This window comes from Ananas comosus, linkage group 19 (genome assembly GCF_001540865.1).
Source record: "Ananas comosus cultivar F153 linkage group 19, ASM154086v1, whole genome shotgun sequence".
Classification (NCBI taxonomy): domain Eukaryota; kingdom Viridiplantae; phylum Streptophyta; class Magnoliopsida; order Poales; family Bromeliaceae; genus Ananas; species Ananas comosus.
This window is the reverse complement of record NC_033639.1, coordinates 9,969,490-9,983,287: the sequence shown is the minus strand read 5'-3', so window position 1 is coordinate 9,983,287 and position 13,798 is coordinate 9,969,490. Positions and strand designations below refer to the sequence as shown.

The 13,798-nt window shown below is 34.3% G+C and overlaps 4 protein-coding genes across 4 annotated transcripts; 2 read left to right on the top strand and 2 right to left on the bottom strand.

Moving 5' to 3' along the window:
* Positions 2,313–3,247, bottom strand: LOC109725277 (germin-like protein 8-2). The gene is made up of 2 exons (XM_020254399.1): positions 3,096–3,247; positions 2,313–2,994 (listed from the first exon to the last, which is right to left on the bottom strand). The coding sequence occupies exons 1-2, from the start codon at positions 3,205–3,207 to the stop codon at positions 2,459–2,461; spliced, it is 648 nt and encodes a 215-aa protein (XP_020109988.1). The 5' UTR covers positions 3,208–3,247; the 3' UTR covers positions 2,313–2,458.
* Positions 5,337–6,377, top strand: LOC109725278 (germin-like protein 8-2). The gene is made up of 2 exons (XM_020254400.1): positions 5,337–5,496; positions 5,595–6,377. Exons 1-2 carry the CDS (start codon positions 5,385–5,387, stop codon positions 6,128–6,130), a joined length of 648 nt encoding a protein of 215 aa, XP_020109989.1. The 5' UTR covers positions 5,337–5,384; the 3' UTR covers positions 6,131–6,377.
* Positions 9,712–10,596, top strand: LOC109725010 (putative germin-like protein 2-1). The gene is made up of 2 exons (XM_020254049.1): positions 9,712–9,847; positions 10,000–10,596. The coding sequence occupies exons 1-2, from the start codon at positions 9,736–9,738 to the stop codon at positions 10,545–10,547; spliced, it is 660 nt and encodes a 219-aa protein (XP_020109638.1). The 5' UTR covers positions 9,712–9,735; the 3' UTR covers positions 10,548–10,596.
* LOC109725200 (germin-like protein 8-2) lies at positions 12,293–13,798 on the bottom strand (the record flags this gene model as incomplete). Its single annotated transcript, XM_020254299.1, has 3 exons — positions 12,293–12,761; positions 13,126–13,417; positions 13,651–13,798. Coding segments are annotated over 3 exons (687 nt in total), but the record flags the coding sequence as incomplete, so codon positions are not given.

Here is a 13,798-nt window from a genome sequence, read left to right as displayed (position 1 = left end):
TTTACAAAAAGAATTGCAAGCTTCATTCCTGGTAGTATGAACTGGTCCTTGTTCTGATGTGGTCGTTGTGTAACTAAAAAGCACTTAAATATGATCAATATGGTAACCTTATCAAAGTACAAAAAATATTAAAAAATGCGCCTCGGCCGACTGCATAATTAATGAAGGTTGAAATAGTCCTAAATGTGCATGAAGTTACGAAAATGATTTTCCAATTTGAGCTCATGACCAGTGTTCTCTAGTGTGAACAAATTAATAAAGGAATCGGGGTTGTTGTGGAGCACCTTAAAATAGTTTTGTATTATTCACTATAATTTCAGCGCATATAAGAAAGTTTTTTTTTTTTAAGAGAAAGATAGTATTCAATTGGCTTGGTTTAAATTTTTTTTAGAAATAAATTTAGTTGGAAATGTGAAGTAATTAGACTTCCGATTTGGGATATCTCAAGTACCAACCACAAAGTTCTTTGCCATTTACGCTAGCTAGAGACGATCGGTGTATATAAGAAAGTTGGTGGCTTCAATAATAGCACTTTTCTATAGAAATTGATGGGTACTATTCGATCCTATATTGCAACTTGGTCGCTATACGTTTCAAATAAATATATATTCTAATCCCCAAACTTTCACGTATATTTTTGCAATTCAGTCTTTGACCTTCCAAAAAAAAAAAAATCTAATATTTCTTGAAAATTGACGATTTTAATCTCTCCTATAAAGTGGCTCATATGTTAAAAAAAAATTACTTGTATTGCTCAGTTTAATTATTAATTACAAACAGTGATCATAGAAGGTCGTTTCATTAAAAATAGTTCTTTTTTTTCTGTAAGATTCAAACTAAATTGCAATATATGTGACAGTTTAGAATTTAAGTGTTTAAATAAAAAGTTTAGAGACCAAATTTTAATATCACAGAGATTAACCACCCATAATTAGTCTTAACCCAGCAAAAAAAAATCAATTAACTGTATGTGTATTTAAGTAGATGTTATAGTGAAGAAAAGGACTACGTCATGAAGAAATTAATGTCTCAATGGATAAGTCAATTTTGATGGCTTTTCTCAACAACGATTACCATCATCTTATATCCAAACTAATAAGCTAGGTACTTGAAAAGTAATACATTTCTATATCATTGTGCGTATTTTATTCTTTTCCCATATATAAGCTTTACCTTAAAATGTTAAATATAAAAATATTTAAACATTATTTTTTATAAGCTTAAGTTTCTAAAAAATAACGATTATTATATAATTTAACATGGTATCATAGTAGGAAATTCTGAATTCGAGTCACGAGCTAAAAATCTTCACCCCAAACATGAGAAATTCTGAATTCGAGTCTGAATTCTAAATTCGAGTCTGGACTTTTAGAAAATAATAATTGCTTCGTATTATTTAATACGGAAGTCACAAAAATATGCACATTAAACTTCTTGGGATGAAGAGTAGAGATCGACTTCTTGGGCTTGGCCCATTTTGTGATGTAGCACGAAAATTTTAAAGCTGAAATCACCAAAAAAAAAAAAAATCCATAATAGAAATATAGAATGCCTGTATTTGGAAAGGCATGAAGAGTACATAGAGATCAAATTGTGTTCAATGAGGAGTTTGGCTCGTTCACAGTTAAAAAAAAAAAAGCTAGAAATTCATATATGAATAGTCACACATTGATAATAAATGAAGCTTAAAGTGTGCTTTACATGAACTACTATATTCCAACTTTACAGGTTTAAGTTTTTGGTTTGGATAGGCTCTAATAAATACGTTATACCTGTGGTTTTGTAAGAACTTGCATTATAATATTCTACCTCGGAATAACCGAAAATCGCAAGATTTGATTGAAATATTTTATCCCAACTAAAAATGCTCCTTTTGGCTGTTTTGTTATCCCCGCTTTATTTTAGAACCAAATGGGGTCTAAAGCTTTATAAATCCAGTACAAAAGCTTAGGTCTTTGATGGATCGAGCTATTAAATTAGTAACATTTTTTTTTTGCATGGGAAATGCTATTGTACACCAAAAAATGAGTGTAAATTTTGCATTCAATCATCCAAAAATTAGATAGTTTTCTTGAACTTTTATATTAAAGAAAAATATTGATAATGTGCACATAGGATGTAAATTTTTACCTACGTTTAGGATGTTTAGGTAGCATTGCTTTTGCTCCTCATACAATATTTATCCATAAAACAACAGTAAAAGAGATCCAATACATAAACTACGTACTATCCAGTAATTAATTATCATTATTAAAAAAATCTAAATTACACATAAAATACTAATGACACAAGTGAATCAAGACATATTACGACCCCTTAATTTTATTGTTGATACATGCAAACAAAGACAATGTTTGCTTATTGAGACGAATTAATTAGTACAAACAATCAACTAACTAATAAAATCACACGAAATTAAGTCTCCTTCACGCATTTTTTGTTAATTGTTCTTGATCATTTATATTTGAGTTTGGATCCAATCTACAATCTTCTTATCAAGCTGAAATGCCTTGGCGAGAATGTCATCTGAGATTGGGGGATTCGACTTGAAGACTGCGTTTGCTATAGTGATTAGGCCAGGATTCTGACTGCTGAGACCTGAAATGCCAAAGCCACTTGTCTTCCCAATATTGAACTGGAAGTGAATAAGCCCTTCAGGAAACACGAACACATCGCCCTTGTTCAAGACTTTGGAGAAGAGTTTGTTATCGGGGTTAGATGTAACGAAACCAACATAGAATGTGCCTTCTACTACCGTGAAGACCTCGGTCGCTCGCGGGTGAGTGTGAGGTGGGTTGAGACCATAGGGTGCAAAGTCCAATCGGGCTATGGAAATGCCGAGCGTGTTGAGTCCAGGAAGCGCCATTGCATTAACTAGATTCGCATTGAACCCGAGTTTGTTCATTGTGTTACCAGGTTGGTCAAGCCCTTTGAAGAAGAAATCATCGGGAGTGGTGAAGTTCGGATTCTTGCAAACCAGTCCATTGACAAACACTGTGGAAGAAATCAAAAACACAAATCCACTAAGCAATCATACTAAAATCAATACTAGAAAAAGAAACAAAGAGCAAAACAGGAAGAAAAAGGATATATACCAGGGGAGTTTATATCGGCGACGCAAAAGTCTTGGAGAGGACTAGGATCAGAGGCAATGGCTTGAGAAAGCACGAGAGCGAGGAGAGCAAAGAGGAGAATGCGAGAAGCCATTTCTATTATCTCTCTTCTTAGCTAGTTATTTAACAAGAAGATGTAATTGAGTATGCTATGGTGCTATGGGTTAGAGGAGAGGGGTATATATAGAGGATAAGGCTATGAAAGAGTCGTTGAGCAGGTAGTAGTCAATTAATTAATGGAACATGTCAAAGTCAAGTTAACTTTTCTCTTTATTTTGCCCGTATCATTGTCCAAGCACTACATTTGATTTGGTCATGATGTGAGAATACAAAAGGTTTATCAATGACCTCATAAATATTCTCCAACAGCGTCGATCCTTCTAAAATTTTTTATTTCCATGGCAAAAAAAATTAAGCTTTACGTGTCTCTGCATGAAAAAGTCTATGCACTGCGACACGAATGACATCATGTACTATTTGTTTGATAGGGATTTTTATATATTAGTCCACTAAATTCTAAAATTTATATGTTGTTAGTTGCGTGTGATTCATATAAATTATGCTCCTTTGTACATGTATATAAACTCCTCCTTTTTCTTTTTCTTTTTTTTTCCCCTCTCCCTCTCTCTAAAGTGAACGAAAGGTTTCTATGATTATTATTACTACTATAAGCTAGAGAATAGTTCTCCATATTTTTCAACCTAATTTCTTTTTAAATTCTATTCTCTCCTAGGTGAAATGGATGAGCCGACGTTCTAAAGATTTAAACATCAAATTTAAAAGAATATGTATTCTACATGCATGTACAAGCTGTTTTTTGCCATAAGCTAGTAATTTTGCAAAAAAAAAAGGGAGCGAAATCAACATATTATAAAAACAAAATTAAGGCTTGAGACTACAGTGCATATATATAATGTACATAAAAGTTTATAAACGAAAATGTTTAAGTCAGAAAAAAAAAAAAACAAGGACCCAGTTGCAATGAAACTATTCATACATTTTATGCTTCTTTCATCATTTAATTACGGAGATCCAAAACACGTGCTGCTACTAATTTCGTTGCAAGTCATGGCATCGTGTTGAGGACTAGCTAAGCATCACATTGCTTGAGTAACCTGGCAGCGATTTGGTGGGTGGTCTGGAGGGAAAGGAATCAATCTACCTTCCGTGGATCTGTACCCAATGCTTCAAGGTCGCTAGAGTGCGTCAAACTTCTCACCAGTAGCTGGTCAGCTGTGCTTTAAAAGCGATCCTCTACCCCTTCTTCTTTTCTTTATTTCTTTTCCTCCCTAGCCTCTACGCTCTTCTTATGCTTGTTACTTCTTTTTTTGCCTGTATTTTTGCCTGTTTCTTGGAAGCCCAAGCTGCTTCCAACATATATGCCCAGTTCATTTAACTTAATAAATGAAACAGGTAGCTCGCTATCTATTTCTCAAAAAAAAAAACACTAATTCAAAGGGAGCAGTTGAATAAATTGAAGTAACCTGGTTTAAGATGAGTTTTTAAATATGCACCTCGATTAATGTGTCCTTTTTTTTTTGACTCAGTTGATTAGAACTGGGTAAAAGAAAAAGTCTCTCAATGTATCACAAAATTAATTTACTAGAAATCAAGTGTAAGATTGTGTTTATACGTAGTTTCTAGAGAAAAGCTGTTAAATTAATTAATCAAGTCTTGTTTGAAAAGAAAAGTAGCTTTTGAAGTTTGCATAGAAAAAAAAAATTGGAATTCGCATACCTTAATTGGATGAGTCATGCAATAGTACGTAGTCTTTTAACTTTAATTCTTCAACTATCTTAAGTTTATTCGATGTCCAAAAAAAAAAGAGAGAAAACGAAAACTATCTTAATTAACTAAGAAATTAATAAAAAAAAAGCAGAAAAATGATTATATGCAATTTTCAAGGGATAAGACAAAAATTTTGAAGGTTTAATTAGTGGAGCATTAATATAGAAAAATTCTTTTTTTTGAGAGAGAGAAATATAGAAAAATTCTTATCAAATAAAATTCATGGATTGCTATTCGATGCAATGCTCGTTCCAAAGAAACGTGTATAAAAGAGAAAATCTTAATTAATTGGCTTTGACATGTTCAATTAATTACTATACCTAACATTGTAGTACTCTTCCTCTAACACTGTAGCTATCAACGACTCTTTCGTAGCCTTATCCTCTATATATACCCCTCTCCCCTAACCCATTAGCACCACAACACATTCGACCATTTACATCCTCTACGTTCTAACTAAGAAGAGATCGGTATATTATAGAAATGGCTACGCGCTTTCTCCTCCTTGCTCTCTTTGCCCTTGTGTTTTCTCAGGCCATTGCCTCCGATCCTAGTCCTCTCCAAGACTTTTGCGTTGCCGATAAGAACTCTCCAGGTGTGCATGTCTCCTCCTTCTCTTCTAATATTATTCTATTACTCTGTTCTAGATTATTTTAACATGAACGGAATTTGTGTTGGATTATGTTCCCGCAGTGTTTGTCAATGGACTTATTTGCAAGAACCCGAACTTCACCACCCCTGAAGATTTCTTCTTCAAGGGGCTTGACCAACCTGGTAACACAATGAACAAACTCGGGTTTAATGCAAATCTAGTTAACGCAATGGCGCTTCCCGGACTCAACACGCTCGGCATTTCCATAGCCCGATTGGACTTTGCACCCTATGGTCTCAACCCACCTCACACTCACCCGCGAGCGACCGAGGTCTTCACGGTAGTAGAAGGCACATTCTATGTTGGCTTTGTTACATCTAACCCCGATAACAAACTTTTCTCCAAAGTCTTGAACAAGGGCGATGTGTTCGTGTTCCCCGAAGGGCTTATTCACTTTCAATACAATATCGGAAAGACAAGTGGCTTTGGCATTTCAGGTCTTAGCAGTCAGAATCCTGGCCTCATCACTATAGCAAACGCAGTCTTCAAGTCGAATCCCCCAATCTCAGACGACATTCTCGCCAAAGCATTTCAGCTAGATAAGAAGATTGTAGATTGGATCCAAACTCAAATATAAATGATCAAGAACAATTAACAATAAACGCGTGAAGGAGACTTAATTTCGTGTGATTTTATTAGTAAGTTGATTGTTTGTACTAATTAATTCGTCTCAATAAGCAAACATTGTGTGTTTGTTTGCATGTATCAACAATAAAATTAAGGGAAGTCGTAATATGTCTTGATTCACGTGTGTCATTATTATTTTATGTGTGTAATTAAGATTTATTTTAATAATGATTAATTACTGGATAGTAGTTAATGTACTGAATCTCTTTTCCTGTTGTTTTATGGATAAATATTGTATGAGGAGCAAGAGCAATATTGCTAGCTAATTAAACATCCAAAACGTAGGTAAAAATTTACATCCTACATGCACATTATCAATATTTTTCTTTAATATAAAAAGTTCAAGAAAGCTGAATGCAAAATTTACACTAATTTTTTGGTGTACAATAGCATTTCCCATGCAAAAAAAAGTAACTAATTAAATAGCTCCATCAAAGACCTAAGCTTTTGTACTGGATTTATAAAGCTTTAGACCCATTTGGTTCTAGAATAAAGCGGGGATAACGAAAGTTGCAAAAGAAGCATTTTTTAGCTGGGATAAAATATTTCAGTCAAATCTCGCAATTTTCAATTTTTCCGGGATAGAATATTATAATGCAAGTTCGTACAAAACCACAGGTATAACGTATTTATTAGAGCCTATCCAAACCAAAAACTTAAACCTGTAAATTTGGAATATAGTAGTTTATGTAAAGCACACTTTAAGCTTCATTATTATCAATATGAAATTATTCCACTACAACAGAATTAGGTTATAGGAAAATATGTTTGGAACACTTTTGAGTAAGTGTCCCATTTATGCTAAAACTTAAAAAAAACATCTACTAATGCCTAAATAAAAAGTCCAATCCAACCAAAAATAAAAGATTACTCTACTCAACCCACCACACCCAGTCCATTTGGCCCGATTACAAACAGAAAAGAAAAAAAAAAAGAAAAATCAATTACCATCTTTTCTTCTCTCTTCACTCAATCCACTGAAATTCTAGACGAAGAGCCTTTCCTGTCGTTCTCCTCCGCCAGCGCAGCCAACGAGATAAAGTTTCGACGGTTGCTAAATACTTAAATAAGTGTTGATAAATTAGCAGCACTCTTTTAGGTTATAGCGACACTTTTTAACTGTCACTATATAACTAGCGACTCCACATATAGCAACACTTTTTAAAAGTGTATAGCAGCACTTTTTTGACATGTACCTATATTTAAAAGTGTCGCTATAGCCTGTTTTTGTTGTAGTGTTCGTATATGAATTTCTAGCTTTTTTTTTAACTATGAACAAGCCAAACTCCTCATTGAACACAATTCGATCTCTACTCTTCATACCTTTCCAAATCTAGGCATTCTATATTTCTATTATGTTTTTTTTTGGTGATTTCAGCTCTAAATTTTCGCGCTACATCACAAAATGGGCCAAGCCCAAGAAGTCGATCTCTACTCTTCATCCCAAGAAGTTTAATGTGCATATTTTTGTGACTTTCGTGTTAAATAATACGAAATAATTATTATTTTCTAAAAATTCCTTGAGTCTAGACCGGAGACTTTTAGCCCATGACTCGAATTCTGAATTTTCTACTCTGATACCACATTAAATTATACAACTACAACAAAAACGGTCTATAGCGACACTTTTAAATGTAGGTATATGTCAAAAAAGTGCTGCTAGCTAAAATTACCGACACTTTTAAAAAGTGTTGCTATATGTGGGGTCGCTAGGTATATAGTGACAGTTAAAGAATGTCTCTATAACCTAAAAGAGTGCTGCTAATTTACCAACACTTATTTAAGCATTTAACAACCGCCGAAACTTTATCTCGTTGGCTGCGGTGGCGGAGGAGGACGACAGTAAAAGCTCTTCGTCTAGAATTTCAGTGGATTGAGTGAAGAGAGAAGAAAAGATGGTAATTGATTTTTCTTTTTTTTTTTTCTTTTCTGTTTGTAATCGGGCCAAATGGACTGGGTGTGGTGGGTTGAGTAGAGTAATCTTTTATTTTTGGTTGGATTGGGCTTTATATTTAGGCATTAGTAGATGTGTTTTTAAGTTTTAGCATAAATGGGACACTTACTCAAAAGTGTCCCAAACATGTGTCCCTATAACCTAATTCTGTTGTAGTGACAGTCGTTATTTTTTTGAAACTTAAGCTTATAAAAAAATAATGTTTAAATATTTTTGTATTTAACATTTTAAGGTAAAGCTTATATATGGGAAAAGAATAAAATACACACAATGATATAGAAATGTATACTTTTCAAGTAGCGAGCTTATTAATTTGGATATAAGATGATAGCAATGGTTGTTGAGAGAAGCCATCAAAATTGACTTATCCATTGAGACATTAATTTCTTCATGCATGACGTAGTCCTTTTCTTCACTATAAACATCTACTTAAATACACATACAGTTAATTGATTTTTTTTTTGCTGGGTTAAGACTAATTATGGGTGGTTAATCTCTGTGATATTAAAATTTGGTCTCTAAACGTTTTATTTAAACACTTAAATTCTAAGCCGTCACATTTATTGCAATTTAGTTTGAGTCTTACAGAAAAAAAAAAAGAACTATTTTTAATGAAAGGACCTTCTATGATCACTATTTGTAATTAATAATTAAACTGAGCTATACAAGTAATTTTTTTTTTAACATATGAGCCACTTTATAGGAGAGATTAAAATCGTCAATTTTCAAGAAATATTAGATTTTTTTTTTTTGGAAGGTCAAAGACTGAATTGCAAAAATATACGTAAAAGTTTGGGGATTAGAATATATATCTATTTGAAACGTATAGCGATCAAGTTGCAATATAGGATCGAACATTACCCATCAATTTCTATAGAAAAGTGCTATTATTGGAGCCACCAACTTTCTTATATACACCGACCGTCTCTAGCGTAAAGGGCAAAGGACTTAATTTGTGGTTGGTACTTGAGATCCCAAATCGGAAGTCTAATTACTTTACATTTCCAACTAAGTTTATTTCTAAAAAAAATAAACCAACCGGGTAGAATACTATCTTTCTCTTAAAAAAAAACTTTCTTATATGCGCTGAAATTATAGTGAATAAGAGAAAACTATTTTAAGGTGCTCCACAACAACCCCGATTCCTTTATTAATTTGTTCACACTAGAGAACACTGTTCATGAGATCAAACTGGAAAATCATTTTGGTAACTTACATGCACATATAGGACTACTTCAACCTTCATTAATTATGCAGTCGGCCGCCGTATTTTTTACTATTTTTTGTACTTTGATAAGGTTACTATATTGATCATATTTAAGTGCTTTTTAGTTACACAACAACCACATCAGAACGAGGACCAATTCATACTACCAGGAATGTAGCTTCAATTCTTTTTGTAAAGGTAAACATGACCTTTTCAAGGCTCTATCATATGATGACCTTTTCGAAGCCTTATCATAAAACCGAGTCCCACATCTCCTCTTCTTCTATATAGACTCATAACACCCAAGCCTCTTTTCCATCATCAAAAACAACAACATTTACTTAAGTTCCATTTACTCTGCAGTGGCCTATAAGCATTAGGAAACATATATAAAATGGCAGCTAAAATCCTCCTCTTCGCTCTTCTTTTAGTCGCTTCTCCGTTTGCATTCGCTTCCGATCCTAGTCCTCTCCAAGACTTTTGCGTCGCGGATGAGATGTCTCATGGTAAGCAACTTAATACATAGCTCTTCTCGGCCATTTGAGTTACTAGCTAGGGTTAAGTAGTTGGAGTTGGGTCTTTAATTAGCTGCTACTCCTTTTACGTACATATGTATTTACTAGTGACACTAACTATGCGTTTAATTATGTTCCTGCAGTGTTTGTTAATGGATTCGTGTGCAAAGATCCAAAACTGGCGAAAGCTGAGGATTTCCTCTTCTCCGGCCTAGACAAGCCCGGAAACACATCCAACAAGTTCGGATCGAAAGTGACTTTAATCGACGCAAGCAAGATTCCCGGTCTCAACACCCTAGGCGTCTCGATGGCTCGTCTTGATGTTGCACCTAATGGTCTCAACCCGCCACACATTCACCCACGTGCCACCGAGATCTTGACTGTGATAGAAGGCTCCCTCTATGTTGGATTCGTCACGTCGAACCCTGAGAACAAGCTCTTTTCTAAGGTCCTTAACAAGGGCGATGTGTTCGTGTTCCCTAAGGGTTTGATTCATTTTGAATTCAACTATGGTCCAACTAGGGCAGTCGCCCTCGGTTCCCTGGGTAGCCAGAATCCGGGTCTCATTAGGATTGGTGAATCGGTCTTCGGTTCAAATCCTTCCATTTCCGATGATATTCTTGCTAAGACCTTTCAGGTGGACAAGAAAACCATAGATTGGATTCAGGCTCAGTTCGCATCGACCAATTGAAACTAAGATATATACTAGATGTAATTTACTTTTGATGTTTGGTTTTCCCAATTATCGCATGTAATCTGCTTTTGTTATTCATTTCTGTGGATTTATTCATTTGACTGTATTAATTGGTTTGAATAAGCAAACAATTTGGTAATGTTTGCATGTGAGTTAGCAAGAATAAAAATACAAATTTATTTATTAATGACTGCAGGCTCTAGTTTCATAATTAACTAGTGAAGTAATCCATGCATTGCAGTGAATTAATATTATAAAAAACAAAATATTGATACAGTAAGAAATTTCAGGAACTTTGACTTGTAAAAGAGTATGTGTGGGTTTAGCATTAATTACTCTTTGATTTTACTTTGGACTAATTAATTAAATTCCCATACGCTAAATTCATTGTATGATTTCATCTTTGTATTGTTTCAATATAACAATCCAACTCACTTTTAATTCTAAATTAAGAAAAAAACTGCAACTTATTGCGCGGCGAAAACTAATCTCCCTCTTATGATAATCTCTCGTAATGCCTATTTACTTTTTAGACCGACCACAAAAATTTCAAACAAGTAACAATAAAATTCGTGTTAAATTAGATTTTATCCGATCCATAAATGTTGTTGCATGCCTATCTTTTGAGAACGCGTCGTGACCTTAGCGAGAACTTCACCGATTGAAAATTCGCAGGTTCAATCCAAAGTGTGAATCGACTTCAGTGATCACTTCGATATTTTGACTATAAATTAAATTCTTTTTTTGTTATTAAAGCTACTCGGAAATCATAACTTTTTTCACAGAAAAAGCAGAATAAAGTTAATTTTTCAATTGAACTTTTGTGTTTCGAACTCAAAAGCTCATTTCAACCTCATGCGGTGGTGAACTCTACATGATAGGTGCATATATATATATATGTACTTGATGAGTAAAGTAAAATTTGGTTGAACCCGAGTCAGATTAGATCGAACTGGTCAGTTCATGTTGCATTTTCCCATCTCATGTCTATGTCATGTATCTTTCTATTCCGGACAAATTTTTTTACTTTTAGAGTGCGTTTGGTTCGCACTATGAAAAATTACTAGCAATAAAAAAATGTCCGAGAATTTTATTTCTACTCATCCTATTACTAAGAATATGGTATTTCTGTGTTTAGTTCGTATGGTCATATTATTTAGTCATGTTATTTAAATTTACAAAAAATATATAATTTATTTATTTATTTCTTTAATTAATTTTAGATAATGTTATAAAAAATTTCAACATTTTTTTAGAAAAAATGAAGAGAGAATATAGGTTAGAGGGAGAGAGCATAATTAAATAAATAGAAAGAGAAATATAGTCAAAATTAGAGGGAGCGAGAGAGTTGAAATTTTAGAAAAAGCAGGGGAAAAGAGCTTAGTTTAGAGAGAGAAAAAGATAAGTTTAGAGAGATATATAAGGTTAAGTGTAAAGAAAATAATACCAACTAGCCGGCGGGTAGAGAGAAAGAAAGAGATTAGACATATTATGATTACTCCAATCAATTAATATGAGAATACCCACCCTCCCTCAAGAAAATGAAATTAGTATTTTGGAATAAATCTTATTCCCAAGTAAATCTATTATTACCAACTAGATTACTTAGTGCGTTTAATCAAACACCGTCATATTTTTTTTATTTTTATTGGATTATTAGAAATTTTAAAAAAACCGCGCGAACCAAAGGCACCCTTAGATTAATTTAATTAAGAATTTGAAATCTCATTAAGGAATATATATATATTATTCAAGCGATCACATCATCAACAATATTATTCAAAAGCAAATACATCTTTCACAGTCATAACGAAACCAGAGCAGTGGTTGCAAAGTGTAGCAGTTACTACATATATATACCTGCTACCTTTATTCAAAGGTCGAAACAACCACAGTACACAAATCCAACAACTAAGAACATCAATCAGAGACCTCATATATATTAAGGTCTCAGAATCTCATATCTACTTGAACTGCGCCTGGAGCTCCTGGATCACGTTCTGCCCGACCTGGAACGACTTCTCCAGCACCTGCACAGGGATCGGCGGGTTCGACCCGAATACAGCGTCCGCGATGACGATGAGCCCTGGGTTCTGGCTGTTGAACCCTGAAATGGCGACTGCAGGGCCTCTGCCGACATTCAACTGAAAGTGGATCAAGCCAATGGGGAACACGAAAACGTCACCGGGACGGAGGACCCGTTGGAAGAGCCTATTGTAGGGAAAAAAAAAGAATTAAAATAATATTCTTTAATAACTTAAGTTGACAGGAAAAGAGACATTTACATCACTTACTTGCATCAAAGTTATTTGTAACTATTAAATATATTTTTTGTACTCCAAAATATAAAAAATGAGCATATGGAAATTAATAATTTCATTATATAAATCTTTCCGGTACTTTTGATTTTATTATATAGAAGCATAGCAAGTATTTAATAATCTTTGTTAGAAAATGAAAAACAAAACATTCCACCTAGTAAGGTAATATTTTTGTAAAAAAAATAAACAATATTGTTGAAAAATTTAAAGAATGTGTCCTACGAACGGCTTAAATTTTTAGAGAAAAATAATACGTGTTGTTAGGACTAGAGGTAACAAAGCCGACGAGGAGGGTTCCCCTGATGACGGTAAGGATCTCTGTGGCGCGGGGGTGGGTGTGGAGGGGGTTGAGGCCGTTTGGGGCGTAGTCGAGGCGCGCGATGGAGACGCCGAGAGTGTTGAGCCCCGGGAGCCTCTGGACGTTGACGAGCGTCACGTTGAACCCGACCTTGTTTTGCGTGTTTCCGGCGATGTTCAGGCCGGAAGCGAAGAAGTCCTGCGCCGTCACCAGGTTCGGATTTTTGCACACAAACCCATTGATGAAAACTGAATCATGCATACATGCCATGCAGGAGAGAAGTTTAGTCTTGCATAAATTTGTATGTAGACCCCTCAAAATCCTACTAAATTTTTTATGTGTTTGGCTACAAATATCTAAATAAAAAATCAACACATGAGTATTTAGATGAATAGACATAAATACCGACTTTGCAGCAGTATATATTCAAACTAACATAACATAGAACACAACGAAAATTAAACAAGAAACTGAAACATACTAGGGGAATTCAAATCCGCGACGCAGAAGTCCTGGAGAGGGCTAGGATCATAAGCAAGAGCTTGTGCAAAAGCCAAAGCAAGAACAGCGAGAGTAGAAATGGAGAAGCCATGGATATAGAACAAGAAGCTTATCGAAAATGAAAGTGA

Bases quoted from the DNA above. Each gene is read 5' to 3' on its own strand.
- LOC109725277 (XM_020254399.1), bottom strand. From the start codon at position 3,207: ATGGCTTCTCGCATTCTCCTCTTTGCTCTCCTCGCTCTCGTGCTTTCT. The intron at 2,995-3,095 runs GTATATATCCTT...TTTCTTCCACAG, and splicing joins CGCCGATATAAACTCCCCTG to TGTTTGTCAATGGACTGGTT.
- LOC109725278 (XM_020254400.1), top strand. From the start codon at position 5,385: ATGGCTACGCGCTTTCTCCTCCTTGCTCTCTTTGCCCTTGTGTTTTCT. The intron at 5,497-5,594 runs GTGTGCATGTCT...ATGTTCCCGCAG, and splicing joins TGCCGATAAGAACTCTCCAG to TGTTTGTCAATGGACTTATT.
- LOC109725010 (XM_020254049.1), top strand. From the start codon at position 9,736: ATGGCAGCTAAAATCCTCCTCTTCGCTCTTCTTTTAGTCGCTTCTCCG. The intron at 9,848-9,999 runs GTAAGCAACTTA...ATGTTCCTGCAG, and splicing joins CGCGGATGAGATGTCTCATG to TGTTTGTTAATGGATTCGTG.